General features: G+C 52.4%; 1 protein-coding gene across 2 annotated transcripts in view; it reads left to right on the top strand.

Annotated features, from left to right (window-relative positions):
- Positions 1–18,234, top strand: part of TEKT5 (tektin 5) — a 49,433-nt gene extending 31,199 nt beyond the window's left edge. For both annotated transcript variants that reach the window (XM_028117645.2, XM_028117644.2), the window contains 2 exons: positions 15,450–15,604; positions 17,853–18,234. In XM_028117645.2, the coding sequence (XP_027973446.1) occupies positions 15,450–15,604; positions 17,853–18,069 (372 nt within the window). In that variant the 3' untranslated portion in view covers positions 18,070–18,234. The remainder of the gene's footprint in view (positions 1–15,449; positions 15,605–17,852) is intronic.
- The last annotated feature ends 382 nt before the right edge of the window (positions 18,235–18,616 follow it).

Below are 18,616 nucleotides of genomic sequence, written 5' to 3'. Positions count from 1 at the left end.
GGCCAGCTTACCCCGTCACCCAGGTCGGCCCTGCTTCTGCAGAGGCAGACGCCCCTCTGGGGTTCCTGCCACCCCTCAGTCATGCGAGCCCTTGAGTCAAAATCACATTTTCCCCGTCTTGGATGTGAATGTGGTTAGAGCAAACGAGGACGCCAGGAGCTGGGGGGTCAGGATAAGCCAGAAGCATAGCCTCGGTCAGGCTGTCTGAGAGATAAGTTGGGTTCTTGACTTCCTCTCAACAGCTGTCTTCTTGCATGTGGTGTGGGCTTTCTTGTAGTTAGAAGCAGCAAACGGGAGCCAGGGGAAAGACTTCCACCCTACCTCCTGCTGTACCGTTTTCCTCTCTGGCTCTGCCTTCCAGATGCTTCCAGATGCTTCCAGTGGCGTCCAGGGGCTCCGACTTCCAGTGCTCAATCCCAAACCTTGGGGCCCACTTGGATGCCCACCTCTTTTCCCCTCCCGCCCCACGTCTGTTCCAACAGCACATCTAGTTGGTTCTGCTCTCAGGATCTCACCGCTCCTCACTGCCTCTTCTGCCTCCACCCTGGCCGGACCTCCACCATCTCTTGCCTGGATTACTGCTATGGCCTCCCTGCTGCTGTGTTTGCTTTTGATAGTACCCACGGACCAGCTGGCAGCTAGTTAAGAGGGCATTTGATTTACAGAGAACGAAAGTTCAACTGCTTTAGATTCTTCAGAAAGCCTTGAGAGTTTGGCCTGAGAGTGCAGGTGACAGGCTCTCTCTGGGTAACACCTGCCAGTGTCCGTGGGTCACCATCTTCACCTCGACCGGGCCTGTTTGCGCCACTGCTTTCTGGAGAACTTCTCAGCAGCCCCTCACCTTTGCAAACCCAGCGCCTCACAAAATGCATGGTGCACTGGGCATCACGTAAACGCTGGCTGGGTGGTTTAAATCCAAAGACAAACACTAGTAGTCCCTTGGGCTGAAGTTGGCCTGCCTATTCTTTGGCCCCTCACATTTTTCCTTGAAGAGTTTTATTTATCCTTGACATGTAATTAGGTGCATGTTTTGAAAGTGTACAATTTGAGAAGTTTTGACAAATATATATGTCATGAGGCCACCACCTCAATCAAGGTAGTGAACCTAGCAAAGGTTTCCTTGGGCCTCTTTCTCGTTTCTTTCTCCACCCCACCCCACCCGCACCGCCCCATACAACCACCAACTGCTTTCTGTCCCTCTAAATGCGTTTACATTTTCTAGACTATTTCATAAAGGGAGACATACCGTATGCACTCTTTTTTTCATTTGGCTTCTTTCACTCAGCGTAATTGAGAGTCCTGGTGGACTCCTTATTGTTGAGCAGTGTGTGTTATGTGCATATAGTACTGTACGTTTACACCCCTGATATGTATCATATTCACATACCTGGATGTGTTCATCCATTCACCTGTTGAAGGACATGAGGGTTATTTCAGGTTTGGGCTGTCACCTTTAAAGCTGCTATGGACATTCCTGTCCATACGTCTGTATGCACTCTCATAGAGGGTTTTTTTTTTTTTTAACATTTTGGCAGAAAATGGAGATTTCACATAAAGGTTCAGATTTCTAGAACCTCTAGACAAATGGGTAGCTCTAGCAACTCTGAGCTCAGGTTTCTACAGGGGAACAGTGGGCAGGAGCTGAATGGGCACCACATTTTTTTTTTTTAAAGATTTTATTTATTTATTTGACAGAGAGAGATAGCGAGAGAAGGAACACAAGCAGGGGGAGTGGGAGAGGGAGAAGCAGGCTTCCTGCGGAGCAGGGAGCCCGAGGTGGGGCCCGATCCCAGGGCCCTGGGATCATGACCTGAGCCGAAGGCAGACGCTTAATGACTGAGCCACCCAGGCACCCCCAGGCACGACATTTCTTTGGACAGGGCCCGGGCCCTCCAGCGTGCTTTGGTCCCCACCACCCCTGTCATGGGCCACTGCACTCGTTTGCATTACTCGCCTGGGTTCCAGTAGGCTCATGCATCAGGCACGTTTTGCTCCATGCGTCGGAGGAAATGCAGGAAAGCAGATGTATAAAGCAGTCAGGCATGGGAAGAGTTTAACAGAACACAGGGGGGGCTCTGAGTTTTAACCTTGAAAGACTGCTTTTGCTCTGAGATGCCTTTGGGGTTTTGCTTTCCAAGTGGTCATTAACACCAGCAGAACACCCTTTCCTTGGGAGGCGGCGCCAGGAAGTCACAGTGTCTGAGGAGTAGAGGGCCCAAAGCCCGTGAACTGAGCGCCCCAGTTCCTACTGCCAGCTCCTCTGTTTGTCCAAGGAGGTCTGGAACCCATTGTGGACTGGGAAATGCTTTTGTGCTTTGCAAGCAGCCGGATCCCGTCCAGCACCGGTACCCGCAGCCAAGCTACTGACGGCTCTTTCTAAAACTGGCCCAGCGCAGGGGAAGTGGAGCCGGCCTGCCTGCCCCTGTGGCCACCGGCAGTCTGGTGAGGGGAGAGGCGGGGGCCAGGCCTTCAACATGGCTGCAGCTTGGCGAGAAAGTTCCCTTTCCAAGTGCTCGCCATCAGGCTTTCGGATAGCGTCGAGACTGGAAAGTAATTGTACTTTGCCTTTAACTTCTGTTTATCTGACAGCGAGGCATCGAGTCTTGGGCAGGCTTTGAACCCCTAAAGACGGAAGAACTTAGTGCGACTTACCTTCTTTCCCCCACTTTCCCCCTTGTTCTGGTGTCCTCTATTAATGGCGAGGGAGATGGGTTTTCCACTTGTGGCAATAAAACAAAGATCCCATGTCAGATACATTTGTCAAAGGCTGAAAAGGGGAGTTGATTTGAAGAAAAATGTGAAATCACTGTACAGATGGTATGTGGGTACGGCAGGGTAACTCAGGGAAAGCCTCAGGGTGGCACGCAGTAGGTAGGTCTCTGCCTGATACTCACCTTTGCACCAGGAGGAATCAAACGCTCACCCGTGTCACGTGGTCTCCTCGCTGTACCTGAGCCCCGGGTGTCTGGGGACACCCAGCAGGAGGGGCCCACGAGAGTTCAGGTATGGGCAGTTCTGAGGGCAGAGGGGTGGGGGGATGGACTGTGTCACCAGTCATCTGCAGTGACACCGAACAAATGGGAGAGAAACTGTTGGAATCGGGAAGAGCGAGCCGCGGTCCAGAGCTGGGAAGGTAGCCAACAAACGCAGGAAGTTGGAGGGACCAGACAGGAGAGGGGGGAGGGAAGGGGAGAGAACCAGCAAGGCTCAGCTCGGGGTGCGCGGTACAAGTGAGGCTGTCTCGGGCTCACTTTGCGGCCACCGCCAATACTCCGGGAAGCTCTTCCTTCGCTCCTCGCATCCACGAGCTTTAGCTGGTGTCAGCCAATCATATGCTTTGACTGGAAAATGAGGGTGGGGCAATCGCTAGGATTGGTTGCAGCTGAGACAGGAAGTCTAAAAGATGCCACCTGGCGGAGGCAGAGAGTTGTCCTGGCCTCACCTGGGTCCCAGCGGTTTCCTAGTCTCTTCCAGGTTGTGGCTCGTCCGCTTCTGGGTCCTTGACTGTTTGCCCGCTTGGGACCCCCAGCTTCGTGTCCACTCCCAGCCGTTGCATCTGCTCGCCTTGTCCCAGTCCAGATTCCCCTGGCATCTCCACGTTCTTCGGACCCCACGTGTGAGCCCCACAGTGCAGATGGTCGCGTTCAATTCTGGCCCTAGCACTTCCTGGCTTAGTGGCCAAGGCCAGCTTGCTTCACCTCTGTGTGCCTCGGTTTTCCCTCTCTGCAGAATGGGAGCAGTAATAGTTCGCAGATTTTTGTGAGAATAACAACAGGTGAGTTGGCCACTGTGCTGGTGCTCCGTGAATATCAGCTGGAAAGATGGTAAAAAGCCGTGGTCTCATCTCCGATCTGGAGGGAGGAGCAAGCAAGGTGGCACAAAGAACAGGGTGTCTGGAGTCAGAAGACCAGGGATGAATGTTGGTAGAGCTAAGGAATCTCGGGAAAGTACTTAACTCCTCTGAATCTCCGTGTCTTAATGTATAAGGCAGGAGTAATCCTGCCGGCTGTGAGATCAGAGGGGAAGGTGCAGGTGAGCGGTTCTGGAGCTTGGCTGCACACTGGGATCATCCAGATGCCTGGGTCTTGCCTCTAGGGATTCTGATTTATGGTGGTTGGGGTGTGGCCTGGGTATCCATCCTTTTAAACTCCCTGATCCAAGAGGTTCCGAGTTCAGTGTTTCTCCGAGTGTGGTCCTTGGACCAACAGCATCAGCATCACCCAGTACCATGTTTGGAATGCAAATTCTTGGGCTCCATTCCAGACCTTCTGAATCAGAAACTCTGGGGCCCATCCGTCTGCGTTTTAACAAGTCCTCCAGGTGTGTCTCCCAGGTGTAGACATTCAACAAATGTTTAATCCCGTCCCTCCCTCCCTGAAACAGATGCTCACTTTGCACATCTTATTTACTAGACTCTGATTTAGGTGCTGAGGATACAACATGAACGAGACAAGATCTCTGCCCTCAAGGGGGCTTACGTTCTAATGGGGGAGACTGGTTTTAAAAAATAAACACAATTAAAAATTGTGATACATGTTGAGACGCTCGAAGACCCGAGCTAGTGGGTTACCATGGATTTCCACACTCGCACAAGTGTCCTCTCTAGCAGGTTGCCTCCACCAGTTTCTAAACCCCTCCAGGATTTGCAGGACCCCTGACCTCAGACGGCCTCTCAGCAGCTGGGGCTTGCATTGGCTTGGCATTGTCTGAAGGCAGCTGGTCACCTCCGGACAGCAATGACCGGGAGCGGGGCTTAGTCAACATCTATTCTCTTCCTCACCTGCGGCAAATTTCCTCCCTGGTGGCATTTGCCAGTGTCTGGAGATGTCTTGGTCGTCACAACTGGGAGGGCGGTGAGCTACTAACAGATAGTGGGTAGAATCCAGGGCCTGCTGCTAAACACTCCACGAGGCACAGAGCAGCCCCCACAACAAACAAGTCTCTGTCTCCAAGTGTCAAGATGCCCGGTTTGGGACACCATGCTCTGGAGCTTTCACGACCTGAGTTTCTGGGGAGGTCGCTCCGGAGCACTCCTGTCCTCTCTCCTTGCTTCCGGGCTTGGCTGCCCTTGAAAACCTTCCACCATTTGACCAGCAAAAGGATTCCAAGCTGCCTTCTCCCTTCCTGAGCTGAGGAAGCTGCCCTTGAGCCAGGCACCTCCTTGGAAACCTCTTGGCTTCACGCAATTTGGAAAACAGTGAATTAGCAAGGTTGCACAAAGCACCCACAAGCCTAAGGCTGGCTAGAACTGCTAAAGCCATTCTTTCCCTACACATCAAAAATTATTTCCTGGCCTTGGATGCTTTCTCTGCTGTCACAAGACAAGACGCAGGCGGATAGTTTTACATGGCAAACAACCCCGCCAGACCCATCCCCCCTTTCAAAGCCTCTGGGTGGATTTCTGTTCCAGCTAGGAATATCGGCGCACTTTTCCGCTGAGCCGTGAGGTTGGTTTCGGCCAAGGCTGTCCTGGCAACTGCCTTTCACACCTCACACGTGGCCAGAGCCCATTTCCAGCGTGGACCTCGCCCTTTCCCCACACGGGGGGCTGGGGTGGGTGGGTGGGGCTGGCCCTCAGTGTCTCCCCTGCAAGGGCTGAGGGTGGCTGATCGCAGTCTGGGTCAGAAGGAGAAAGAAAAGATTCACCCTAAAGACCAAACTTGCTGTGAGCGGCTAGGGTTCTCAGTGCTCTTCTGTGTGAAGCCCTCTCTCCCTGCTGCAGCCTTCTAGGAGGTTCCTCCTGATTTTAGGGGCTGGGCAGGCTGAGCTCTGTGAAATTTTGCCTCTCCACACTTGGCGTGCTCCCATCCGTTACCAGCGCTCCGCATTTTGCCTTTTGATACCCCTGTGACCTTGATCCTTCCGAGTCTCTCCATCCCGCCCTCCTGTGGGTCCTCTTGCCTCTCCATTGCTCCCTGCCCTCCTGCTCCCCACCTCCGCCCCCACTGCCCGCCCCCCAAACGGCAGCCAGAGAGATCTGCATCAAACTGCAAACCCCAGCCTGTCCTCCCACCTTAAACCTTTAATGTGCACGTGATCCCCTGAGGGTTTTGTTAAACTGCAGATTCCCTTGGTAGGTCTGGGCCAGGATCTGAGACCCTGCATTTCTAGTAAGTGCTCAGAGCCTGCATTGGTAATGGACGGGAGCATGCCAAGGCCCACAGCCTGCGCTTGGAGTAGGAAGGTAGCAGAGAAATTGTTCTCTGAATGCAGGAAATTCCGAGGAGCGGCAGCCTTGCATGACGTGGGCTGCTTAGGGTAAATCAGGACTTGACCGTGCTGGGCTACAGCAGGGGTCTCCAACTTCTGGCCCCAGGGCCAACTCTGCCCCCCCTCTCGGCCTGTTTTTGTACATAAAGTTTTACTGAAACGCAGGATCCCTCCCCCACCTCTGTGCATTTACATGTTAACTGTGGCTACTTTTGCACTGAAGTGCCCGAGTAGTTGTGACAGTGACCAGATGGCTCAGAAAGCCTGAAATATCTACCACACAGACCCTTACAGAAAAATCTGTCCACTGTCTGGAGCATCTTCAAGAGGCCCCGGAAGGCCGTGTACCGGGACTTCCTGACATCTGGAGGGGGTTGACTTGAAGAATTAAACACAAACACACACACACACACACCAGAGCCATCCCTGCGGCTAACAGGTCTCAGGCTGGGTCCCAGGGAAGTGGCCCTGGGTGCACGGGGAGACTGACGATGGTTTGGGGTGTAGAGCACATTGCCTGGTCCGGGAGACCGTGCAGCACCCTGGCCAGCGAGAGAGCATGGCCCTGGTCCCCATGTAAGGAAATTGCCCATGAGGCCCAGGGCTCTGAGTGGGGGTTGGGTTCCACAGCTGGTTTGTGTTAGGGTTTGGATGGGAACTTGGGTCTCCTGACTTCCCACCCAGGGCTCCTACCTCCAAGACACCCCACATGGAGGCCCCTGTGGCTGGGCATCTGCTTGGAGGGGGGTTGGTTAACAAAAAGAACCTTGGCTTGGGGGGGGGTGGCTGGGAGGATGTGGGCCGCCATCTGCCTGGGGCTGGCTCCCTCTCTGAGCCACATTCCAGAGGCTGGGGAAGAGGACATTCCTCCTCCCTTGCACAGGCTGCCCTGACCCCTTACATCCAAAGAAGTGGGTTAGTGGAGGTTAAGTCTGAGCCCTGGACTGGCCGTCTGAGGGAATTTACGTTGCCTGGGAAGACAAATTCTGTCAGATGAATCTCAGTTTTATTGTCTTATGGTTAAAAAAAAAAACAAGACCAATGAGCCCAAAGGAAAAAATCTGACAGCCTGAACATTGCAGGATGGGCACTGAGTATAGAGTGGGGATGCAGGACAGTTCGGTGGCATGCCCCGGGCACTGGACTAAGCACTTTACACACATGATCTCATGGAATGCTCATGACAACCCTGTGGGTGCGTTATTGTTATGCTGGCTTTGCGATTGAGAACCAGTGCCCCACCCATGTCTGGCTCTGGAAAAGGGGCTACTCAGTAAAGGAGCTGCGTAGACATTGAGAACTTGATTGCATGAGGCACAGAGAGGTTGAGGGGCCTGTTCAAGGTCACACAGTGGGGAAGAGTTGGCACTGGCCTTTGAACCTATATCTGTGTGACTGCAGAGGGGCTCAGTGGCTCGAAGTGACCTGCTGCTCCCCACCCCCCATGCACTGCACACGGGAGGCCCAGGACTCCCTCCCCCCGCCCCCAGTCTCATGGCCTTGACTGGCAGGCAGCCGGCAGCAGCTCCCAGAGGCCAGAGCTGGGGCCTGGGGAGCAGAGTGGAGTGGGGCGAGCCCTCCATTGCCACCACCACCTTCCCAACTGAGTTCCAGCTTCTGGGCCAAGGCTGCTGAGGCTCCTCCCATGGGGTGACCCCCTGGGCCAATCCCACAGCGACCCGCCCAGCCTCGGGTGAGCCAGGCTGCGCCCTGCCCCCAGAGCCTCTTTGCCCCTACTTCTTCGGCTTTGTGGGAGCAGGAAGGTTAACACCCTGCGGGAGAGGGGGTCCTTCTGGGGCTCAGGGCAGCACTCGGAGCTCGGGGACAGGGGAGAGAGGAGGAGAGAAGGAGAAGAGAGAGAGATCATTCTACCTGGCCTAGGAAAGATGGGGAGGGGGCATGATGACTTTCGTGTGGCTCTTTGCAGGGTGTATTTGTAGGAGAAATGCACACACATGCGTGCACACACTTGCTCTAGGAAGAGCAGGGCGTGGCACCCGTGCTTTTCACATGGCTCCAAAGATGTGCGTGTCTCCCAGCTGCGCGTGCCCGGCAGTGGAGGGGCTCCTCCCAGGCCTGCGCCCGGTCGCCTTGCCTCTGCTCTGCGCAGTTGGGAGTGATTATCATCCCTGTTTCACTGGAAAGGCTCAGAGAGCCTAGGACACTTGCTAAGGTCAACCAGCTTGGGCTACGATTTAGATAGACTCAGGCAGGCTAGTGCCAACTTCTTTCCTCTTTTTAACCAAACACGCTGGGGCAAGTGTTCATTGAGTACTGACAAAAGACCCCACAAAGTGCCTGGCTCCCAGGAAGCAACTATTCCAAGTGTTGGACATTCATTATTATTATTTTTTTTTGTTTTTTAAAATAATTTTTTATTGTTACGTTAATCACCATACATTACATCATTCGTTTTTGATGTAGTGTTCCATGATTCATTGTTTGTGCATAACACCCAGTGCTCCATGCAGAATGTGCCCTCTTTAATACCCATCACCAGGCTAACACATCCCCCCACCCCCCCTCCCCTCTAGAACCCTCAGCTTGTTTTTCAGAGTCCATCGTCTCTAATGGTTCGTCTCCCCCTCCGACTTACTCCCCTTCATTCTTCCCCTCCTGCTATCTTCTTTTTTTTTCTTAACACATACTGCATTATTTGTTTCAGAGGTACAGATCCGTGATTCATCAGTCTTGTACAATTCACAGTGCTCACCATAGCACATACCCTCCCCAATGTCCATCACCCAGCCACCCCATCCCTCCCACCCCCCAACACTCCAGCAACCCTCAGTTCGTTTCCTGAGATTAAGAATTCCTCATATCAGTGAGGTCATATGATACGTGTCTTTCTCTGATTGACTTATTTCACTCAGCATAACACCCTCCAGTTCCATTCACGTTGTTGCAGATGGCAAGATCTCATTCCTTTTGATGCTGCATAATATTCCATTGTGTATATATACCACATCTTCTTTATCCATTCATCTGTCGATGGACATCTTGGCTCTTTCCACAGTTTGGCTATTGTGGACATTGCTGCTACATTATTATTATTATTATTACTCTGTTCCGGGCAATGATTGGTATAGGCACTGGGGATTAGGCAGTGAGCAAAACAAAACTCCTTCCTCACTTGGAGCTTGCTTTCTGGTTGGGGGAGATGAGCAACGTTAATGAGTAAAACACGTAGTGTGTCAGCTGAGGACTAGAGAGAAAGTAAAGCAGGGGTTTGGGCATTTGGGAGTGCTGGCCAGTTTGGGGGTTACAGTTTTAAAGGAAGTGGTCAGAGAAGTCCTTCTGGGTGTTCTAGCCACAGCCTGAAGGAGGTGAGAGAATGAGCCATGTGGATATCTGGGGATGGAGCATCCAGGCAGAGGGGACAGTGCAAAAGCCCTGTGTGGGAGTGTGTTGGGTTTGATGTAGATGTGTGGATACACCATCTCTGGGAGTGGGGGGGTGGGTGAGTGGGTGGGTGACTGCAAAGGGAGGTGGGGGTGTTTGAGACACTCATTCTGTGTGTGTATACATGTATGCGTACATACATGTACACACATGTATGCATATAACAGGTGCCTTGAGTCCGAGGGATCCTGAGCTTGGGAGGTTATTCAGCTTGCCCAGACCTTCCCACCTTGGAAAGCTGCCTGTGTTCTGAGCTTCCTCCCTGCCTGCCTTCCTCCCTGGGGTCTAGATGCCCCTGGCCATGGTGGGAGGAGGGCAGAGTTCTGGCCTGGGGCGTTGGGAAACCAGGTTTTCAAAGATGTTGGCATCAGATTCAACCCCGTGATGAGGCAGCTACTCCTTCCCCAGACTTTTCTGGAAATGCAAGCCCGCATGCACATCTCAAGTAAACATCTTCTACCTGCTCGGTCTGTGCTGGGGATGAACTTAATCCCTTTACCTTACTTGGGGCTTCCTGCCAAGACAGCCAGCCTCGATTTACAACACCAAGTCCCTGACTGTGGTTATTAACCCGTTTCCTTCTCTTGGAGACTTTCAATGTTTGTGTGTCTCTGTATCACTTGCACCAGTGGTTCTTGATCATGGCTGCACTTTCGAATTACTCAGGGGGCTCCTGAAACCTCCTGATACCCAGACCCAGGAAAACAGAACCTCTGGGGGAGGGGCCCAGGCATCTGTATGTTTAAAAACCTTCCTGGTGATTCTAACATGCAGCCAAATTCAGGGCGCCTGGGTGGCTTAGTCAGTTGAGCATCCAACCCTTGATCTCAGCTCAGGTCTTGATCTCAGGGCGGAGAGTTCAAGCCCTGCGTTGGGCTCCATACTAGGTGTGGACCCTACTTAAAAAAATTTTTTTTAACATGCAGCCAAATTCAAGAAACAATACCCTTTTACTATCAGATGGTATTTTTTTCTTTAATTGTCTTTCTCCCATAAAAAAAAAAAACCTAAAGTTATTTTAAAAGGAAGCTTAAATCTGGTAGGGTTGTGGGAACTTTTTCCTTTTTTGACCCCAGTGAACAGAGAGGAGTTTTTCATACTCACTTCTTCGCACATCCTGTTTGTAAAAAACGCTTTGCTTATTTCTTGTTTCCTTCCTTTTATCCCCATTCTTTATGCTCGCTCCCTTTCTCCCCCAGACGACTTTCCCAGAGATGACTGTTCTAATTGTTGAACATGGATTTCTTGGTGGTGATCTATTCTTACTAAATGTCTATGGCTGTTGTAGGTGCAGGGATTTTTAATTTTCTCAAAAGGGATTGTGTAATACAGTTCAGTCTATTTCCTTCTTTTCTCGCCCTGTATGGTTTTAAAGACCCAGCCTTGGTCCTACCCGTGCCTAATCCTCTGCCCCTAATGCCCCCCCCAAAGTCCTCTGCAGTGCCCATTTGCTGTCTTTTACTTGTCCTTCTCCGTGATCAAGGGCACCCATTGCCAGCTCACTGCCCACTACCGGTGGGCAGCGATACCGCCCTCAACATCCTTGACATGGATGCTCCTAGCGGTCTTGGGATACGACAGTATATACCCAGGAGCAGATGTACTGGGATATGTGGGTCACCCTCTTAGACTCGGGGCTCTTCTTCCAGGGGACATTGTGGAATTTGGGGTCTAGGGACCAGGCTGACCTGGAGCTTGGTGGATCAGGCTGGCCCTTGGAGCCTATGTTGGCACCAAGCAAATGCTTAGCCTCCTCCTGAGCATGAAGGTCAAGGCTGCTGTGTCTCAAGCTCCTGCCCCTGGTCAGTCCACTTGGTCTCTGCCTCCCGGCCCTTGGAGGTCGCATTCCTCCAACTTCTGGAGGCTGTATCATTGCACACGGGGCTCGTGGAGCTGCACAGTCTGGCAGGACTGGGGTGGGCGGCAGGGGCTGCCCCCAAGACAGAATGAGAGTGTGTGTGTGTGTGTGTGTGTGTGTGTGTGTGTGTGTGTGTTTGGACACAAGGCTATGGAGAACAGTTTTGACAGAATACACTCACCCGGGCAGATTTGCTTTGGGTGTGCATCATCGATCGGTCCTAGAGTGTCCAATTCTGAAAAAACCCTACGGTTCTGGAAAATCCCAAGGCAGGCCTGCTCAAGAAATGCCAACGGGAGACAGGAGGTGGTGACTTGGAAAGACAAACACCAGTCAGTCCCAGCACACACACCCCCGCCCAACACCACCAGACGCCAGCCCTGAGGAGACGGGAGGTGGGGGACTTCACAGGGGCCCCTGCCCCTTCACATCCTCATTTAGGCTGTGACCACCTGCCCAGTTCCCCGGCTCCCTTATGTTCTCTCTCCTGCTGTATCTGTACCTGGGAGACAGTGTAATATAGGGATTCCCAAATCCAGTCACCCCCGGGGCCACCTTCCCAATTTTACCATATCCACGAGCCACCTGGGCTAGTATTTACTTTATATTTTGGTGTAATGCCAGTCCCTGAAAAATGCTTAAAAACCCATTCACTTAAGATGTGTTTAAATCCCTTGTATCAGTGGAAAACCAACAGCACTTGCCTTAACTGGAGAGTAGCTAGGAGACACAGTAGGAAAACAGAGCAAAGCTGTTAAAACGTAGCCACAGCCTGTTGCCCGCAGAAGCTTCTGGATTCCTCCACCCCTGGCACCATCTCCTGGAAGCGGTTGGCAGGCTTGAAAAATAATTGATGAATTTCACTTTTCCTGGAATTGCTGTTCATTGCAGGGCTGTGTCCGGGTCCCTCCGCTATGCTCACGAGGGGGTTCCCCAACAAGGGAGATGAACTTGTATCGGATGTCCCTCGCGTGGCCCCGGCCCCCACCAACTAAAGACATCCCATAAGGTTTTTTGTTGTTGTTGTTGTTTTAACCGAGAGAGGGTGACAGGAGCTTGAACTTCCGTGATGCTGAAGAAAGTACTTGCGGTTGTGGGAAGCACTTGCCGACGCTTACTAAGAAATGTGTGTGGCATATAATAAATGTTTGTTGCACAAAGGAGCAGATGAATGAGTGAACTCTCCCCTAGAATGTAAACTCCACCAGGACAGTATTTTTTCCATCTCTTGTGGTCACTGCTGCGTCTAGTTCTTGGGAGTGCTCTGCACCTACTAGGTGCTCTGTGAACATTTGGGAAGGCAATGCGGAAATCGATGAAACTGTAAAATAATGAGTGGAGGAAGAAGTGATTGAGCACCTGAATGAGTGTCAGCACTATCCCTAGACTCAAGAGGCTGGTCTTTTGTCTAGTTGCAGGGCCCCAAGTTGCAAGCCCTGAGCTGGGGACCAGGGGATGAAGACAGCAGAGAGGAGAAAGCTAAGCACAGCCTTGGAGCACTGGCTCAGAACCTCTCAAGGTTCCCTTAGCAGCAGCTCCTACTGGCGGGAGAGGAGCGTGCTGGGAGCTGCCTTCACGGCTGGGGCAGGCCTGGCAGGTCCCACCAGCAGCCGAACCCTCAGTGATGTCCTTCTTACCCCATCCCGCCAACAGGCCACATGGTGGAGGGAGAAGCTGTTTTCTGCTGCACGGGGCAATGTGATACCAAGAAGCATTTTTCCTCTCCAGAAAGCTTGATTTTTCTTCCCTACCAGGCTGGGGTGGTGCTTCCTGAGATTTGCATATCTGGGGCAGCTCCCCACCCCCCTACACACACAAAAGGGCACGTATCGCCCCCCGCCCCCACTGGAGTGTTTACATGGAAGCTTGTGTGCTGAGCACAGAACATTCTTATGGGATAATGTTTAACCAATATGTGGTTGGCGGTATCACTCTGGTTCTGGGTGGCTCAGTGAGGACCAGGTGAGGGGGTCAGCATTCCTCCTCATGGGCTTTGAAGGAGGCTGAGCAGTCGCCCTGCCCCCTCCCATAACCCTACCGCCCAACTCAACCCCAGTAGGGAAGGGGCATCCTGTTGTTACCTTGAAATAGCAAAGTGCTCTCTTTCTAGAGTTTTTTCCTAAGCTAACAGGGAAGCCAGGTTTTTTAAGCAATTTCTTGGTGCCTGTAAAATATGGGCTCAACCCAGCTAAAATAGTCATCCCAGTACGTGTTATGATTTGTGAATATTTCCTAGCTCACGAATAGACGGATAACCTGACTACAGTGTCTTGGAAGATGGGGACTGGGTCTCATACTTGCAATCCCCACCCCATTCAGAAACCCTGGCATTTTCGTGTGTAAGCAGTTTTCCCTGACACCGAAATCTGAGATGGACCCGACCATATAAAGTCTAGGGCACACTATTCCCAAACCTCAGTGTGGATAAGGACCATGGGGGAGCTAGCTAAACATCTAGACCTCCAGATCTCTCTGTGATTGATTCATTCATTCTATGACTGTTTATTGAGTTCCTACCATGAGTGGAGTTGGTAGATTTAGCAAATAAAAATGCAGGATGCCCAGTTAAACTTGAATTTCAGAGCAACAACAAATCATTTTTTTTTTTAGCGTAGGTATGACTCGTGCAGTAGCCAACACATATACTTAAAAAGTGCTTTGTTGTCGATCTGAAATTCACATTGAACCAGGTGTCTTGTGTTTTATCTGGCAGCCCTCAGTCTGCGCCAAGCACTGTTCCTGGCAATGGGGATGCCACATGGACAAAGCAAGGCCCCCAACTTCTTGGAGTGCACATGGTAGTGAGGGAGACGGACAAACGGCTAGCAGAAGCAGAGAGGTTGGAAGTCAGGGTGGTAGGGTACCACGGCCAGGCTTGTCAGGAAGGGAGCACATATAACCTCCCTTGGTCCTGCCAGGCCTGGCAAGGGTATTAGCATAGCCCACCCACAAAGAGTCTTCTGGAAGGAGCGGGGCACCATGAAAACTGGAACTGCTCACGGTGATGGTGGCAGGGAGGGGAGGGGACGTGTCAGCCACAGTGAGGCGACAGGTGCGGAGTACTCTGGATTCTGGCGTGCTTAAGGTCGGCCAAGTGCAAGATCGGGTTCCTTCTGGTCATGGACTGCGCCAGTGTGGCCGATCTTCATTCGTCCTCTTGTGCTTTCATTTTTTATTATGGAAAACTTCAAACACTCAGAAGTAGAGAGAATCCTATAAAAGACCCCCATGGATCCAACACGAGTATCACCATTTTAGCCACTTTTTTCTCGTGATGACCTTTTTCTGATTTTAGCTTTATTTTTTATGGAAGTATAACACTCTTACAGTAAAGTGTACAACTTGATGAATTTGGACAAAGATTTTTCTGCCTGTGTTTACATCTAGGGAGCCTCCACCCCTATCAAGATATAGAACATTCCCGGTCCTCCGCAGGCTCTCTCCTGTCCCTTCCTGGCATCTGTACTCCCATCAACTGTAGGGAATTATATTGGGGAAAATATTTCTACACATAAGTAGAAAATTTTGAGTCTCTCTCTCTCCCCTTTTCTCCCTTTCCTTCCTTCCTTCCTTCCTTCCTTCCTTCCTAGTTTATTTACTGACCTAGTTACGTAAATTTTGGATTACAAAGAGATCTAGAACACCCTAGATTAATTCAGATTAAAGTGGATTCAGAGATGAGCTTTTTGGATTGTTTTGGATGATTGTGTTCATCTTAAAGGCCTTTCTCCGCCTCCCTCTGTCCCTCCCACTGAACACTAATTGGCTGACTCCAGTGGATGCTGGAGATTGGAAACACAACCAGCCTTGGCACCTGCCCCTCCCCTGTGTTCACAGGGTCCTCAAGCTGCTTTCCCAGGGTTGTCTTAGGAAGAGCACAGCCCCTGTGCCATGGGGGCTCAAGGTTGGGGAAGGAGTTATTTAAGCACCCAGCCTGGAGGTGGCTGCTTCCATGACACACCCCACATGTTCCCCACAGACGCTGCAGGAGATCTTCCAGGCAGAGAATACCATCATGCTTCTGGAAAGGTCCATCATGGCCAAGGAGTGCCCACTGAAGGTGGCGCAGACGAGGCTGGAGTGTCGGACCCGGCGCCCCAATGTGGAGTTGTGCAGGGACATCCCACAGTTCAAGTGAGTCGGGGAGACCAGGACGGGGAGGGGTGGGTCTCCAGAGCTCCCAGGAAACCTGGGTCTGATAAATGGACCACTTCCCCGCCACCACCAATCAGGACATGTAGCCCCACAACTCAGCAGGACACTGGGCGGGGGTCTAGAGTTCTGGGGCCCCCTCCATAGCCTCCCCCACCTTGTGCTCTGGGAGCCCTCCAGCTTTCCCCTGAAAGCTAAGGAGAGGGAGTCTCCCAGGCCAGAGACATGACCTGTGGCCCAGGGTTGCTTCCCCGCCCCTCTGCTAGCTCAGGAGAGAGGCATCAGCTCCCACCCCCCCCTTGGTTTCCATCTCCCTCTTGGAAAGTTCTCCATGAACACTGGAAGAGTTTAATCCTGCCAATCCTTCTTTGTGAAGGGGGGCTGCTCCTGTGGACAAGGGACCCCCTCACTGGAGAGGGGGTGGAAAGCTCATGCAGCTCCAGAGCACGGGTTTGTGAGCATGGGGTCGGGCTTGGAATGGGATGAGGGCCAGGCAAAGGAGGACCTGCCGTCAGACATGGGAATATGAGTGACTGGGGGCAGGCCCCTTGCTTGTGTGGGCCTTCCATGCTGGGGGCACTGTACCAGCTCCCTATTGCTGCACAGCAAATGCCCCACGACTCAGTGGCTTGTCCTCATCCTGAGCGAGACGTGTGGAGATGTGAAGAGAGCCAGAGAAGTAAAGAGAAGGAGGAAGAATGTTCTGAGAGAAAATGCTGGATGGCTCCAGGTGATGCTGTGTGATGTTTGCATAGCCTCGTTACTGCGAGATAATCACTCAGGAATCAGAAAAGCTGGGTGTGTGTATTGGCAGGGAGTGGGCAGGGAAAGTGACCCCAGGCTTTGAACTTGAAGGCCTGGCTACCTGCTCCTCAGCCTGCTGCTGGCCTGGAAGCTCTTCACCCCTGGAAGTGGGTGCCGTGTCCAGGGTAACCACCCCAGCTGGGATGGAAGGGGTCCAGGTTCCTGCTGAGGGCTTGGGGGAAACTCTCCCGATCCCTCCTGCACCTGTCCCCACTTCTTAGATGCTCAGGTTGGGTTCCAGAACCCTCTGGGTCTGAGGGCTCTCTGATAACCCACCCCAAGGGACTTACCCAGAACAGGGCTTTTGGGGACCAGATTTGTCCTGGAGGACCTACTCCTCTAGGACAAGCTCCCCACCTCCTTGTCCACCAGCTGTGCCCCTGAAGAGGGTAGATGGGGAGCATGGATGGGCCATGTTTGGCTCAGGAGCCCCAGGCAGTGTGTATGCATGCACGCACGTGTGTGTCTGTGTGTATCTGTGCATGTGTGTGTGTGTGTGTGTATCTGTGTGTGTGCATGAGTGCGTTGGGAACTGAGCAGGTAACTGGACTCAAGCCGTCTGCCTTCTCCTGCAGCTGAACTGTCCCATCTATGCATTATCTCCCTCACCCCCCATCCTTCCTTTCCCACCTCTGGGCCTTCTTTCCTGTTTCTTCTACAGGTAACCCCTCCCCCTCAAACCCTCTCTCATGGGTCGGCTCCCATCCATGCCCATTCCTGAGAATGAATACCCATTTAAATTTACATGTAAATTAATTAACAGAAACAAATGTTAAAACTCAGCTCCTTATGTCCGTGAACCCCATTTCAAGCAGGTGGTCAGAGGCTGCCGTATTGGACAGCACAGAACATTTCCGTGGCTGCCGAAAGTTCTGTTGGACAGCACTGGGCTAGAGCTCCAAGTAGCTAAGAGGTTCCAGGCTGCTCTGTGACCTCTGTCTAGCCCAGGCCTGCCATGGGAAGCCCATCTTGATATCCAACTCAAGACCTTCCGGTAGCGTGTCCCCCGCCTGAGGCCAGAGGTGGGACTCAGGGCACAGCCCGGCCACCGAGCTATCATCACAGCTCACGTGGTGTATTTGCTCCCTAGGCCTGCTGTAACAGGAATTTGTTTGAGTATCTGTTTGCAATTCTCATGGGTATATACCTAGGAGCGGAATTGCTGGGTCATATGGTAAGTCTACATTTAACTTACTGAGGAACCACCAGATTGTGTCCCTAAACATCCTGTTTCTTCCTTTGTGCTCATCACCCTCGGCCACTCCCCACCCTTCTGCCTGTTCTGCCTCTGTCTTCCCTGACCGCTGAGCCTCGTCTGTCTTGCTCACGGCTGTCTCCAGCACGTGGCACAGTTCCTGGCACCTAGTAGGTGCGTCTGTGCTGACCAGCTCGGTGAACTGTGCCTTCTCCTCTGTTCTCGCTGCAGGCTCGTGAACGAGGTGTTCACCATCGACGACACCTTGCAGACTCTCAAGCTGAGACTCCGCGAGACTCAGGACACGCTCCAGCTGCTGGTAATGACCAAGTGCCGGCTGGAGCACGAGCTGGCCATCAAGGCCAACACACTCTGCATCGACAAGGAGAAGTGCATGAGCATGCGCAAGACCTTCCCCTGCACGCCACGCCTGATGGGCTATACCTGAGCCGCCGCCGCCGGCCCCTGGCATCCCGCTCCGCGCCTGTTCCGTGTGCAGCATAAAAGTGGAAAAGGCAGAAAAACAAAATAAAGTGTCATTTTCTCCCTTTCCTCCTATCATGGAAAGAAAAACCACATTACATAAATATATATATTGAGAGCCAAAATAAACGTGCCCAAACCAAAGATCCTGGAGCTCATTCCTTACTGCAGAACCGGCCTCCTGGCAGATCCCGGGAGGAGACAGACTGGTTTCTCAGGGAGGGAGTGTTGTGAGGTTCTCGGTGTCCCCAGGAATGGAAGGGGGCACATGTTTTTGAGACCTGTTTGTCCATTTAGGAGCACAGTATAGACCACGGGATCCAAAGATTGGACGCCGGAGCTGAGAGTCCAGAGCCCAGCCGTCACCTAGGAGCTGTGTGGCCTCGGACAGGCTCCCAACCTGAGCACCTCAGCTATAAAATGAGGTCAGTCCCAGGCAGAGGCGACTGACTGTCCTGTTGTGTGGGGCAGGAGCAAACAGCTAGGATTTGGAGCCAGAAGTCCTGGGTTTG

Source organism: Eumetopias jubatus, unplaced genomic scaffold, assembly GCF_037043125.1.
Source record: "Eumetopias jubatus isolate StellerSeaLion01/CBP00866 unplaced genomic scaffold, mEumJub1_p1.0 scaffold_12, whole genome shotgun sequence".
Taxonomy (NCBI): domain Eukaryota; kingdom Metazoa; phylum Chordata; class Mammalia; order Carnivora; family Otariidae; genus Eumetopias; species Eumetopias jubatus.
This window is presented reverse-complemented; position numbering and strand designations above follow the sequence as displayed.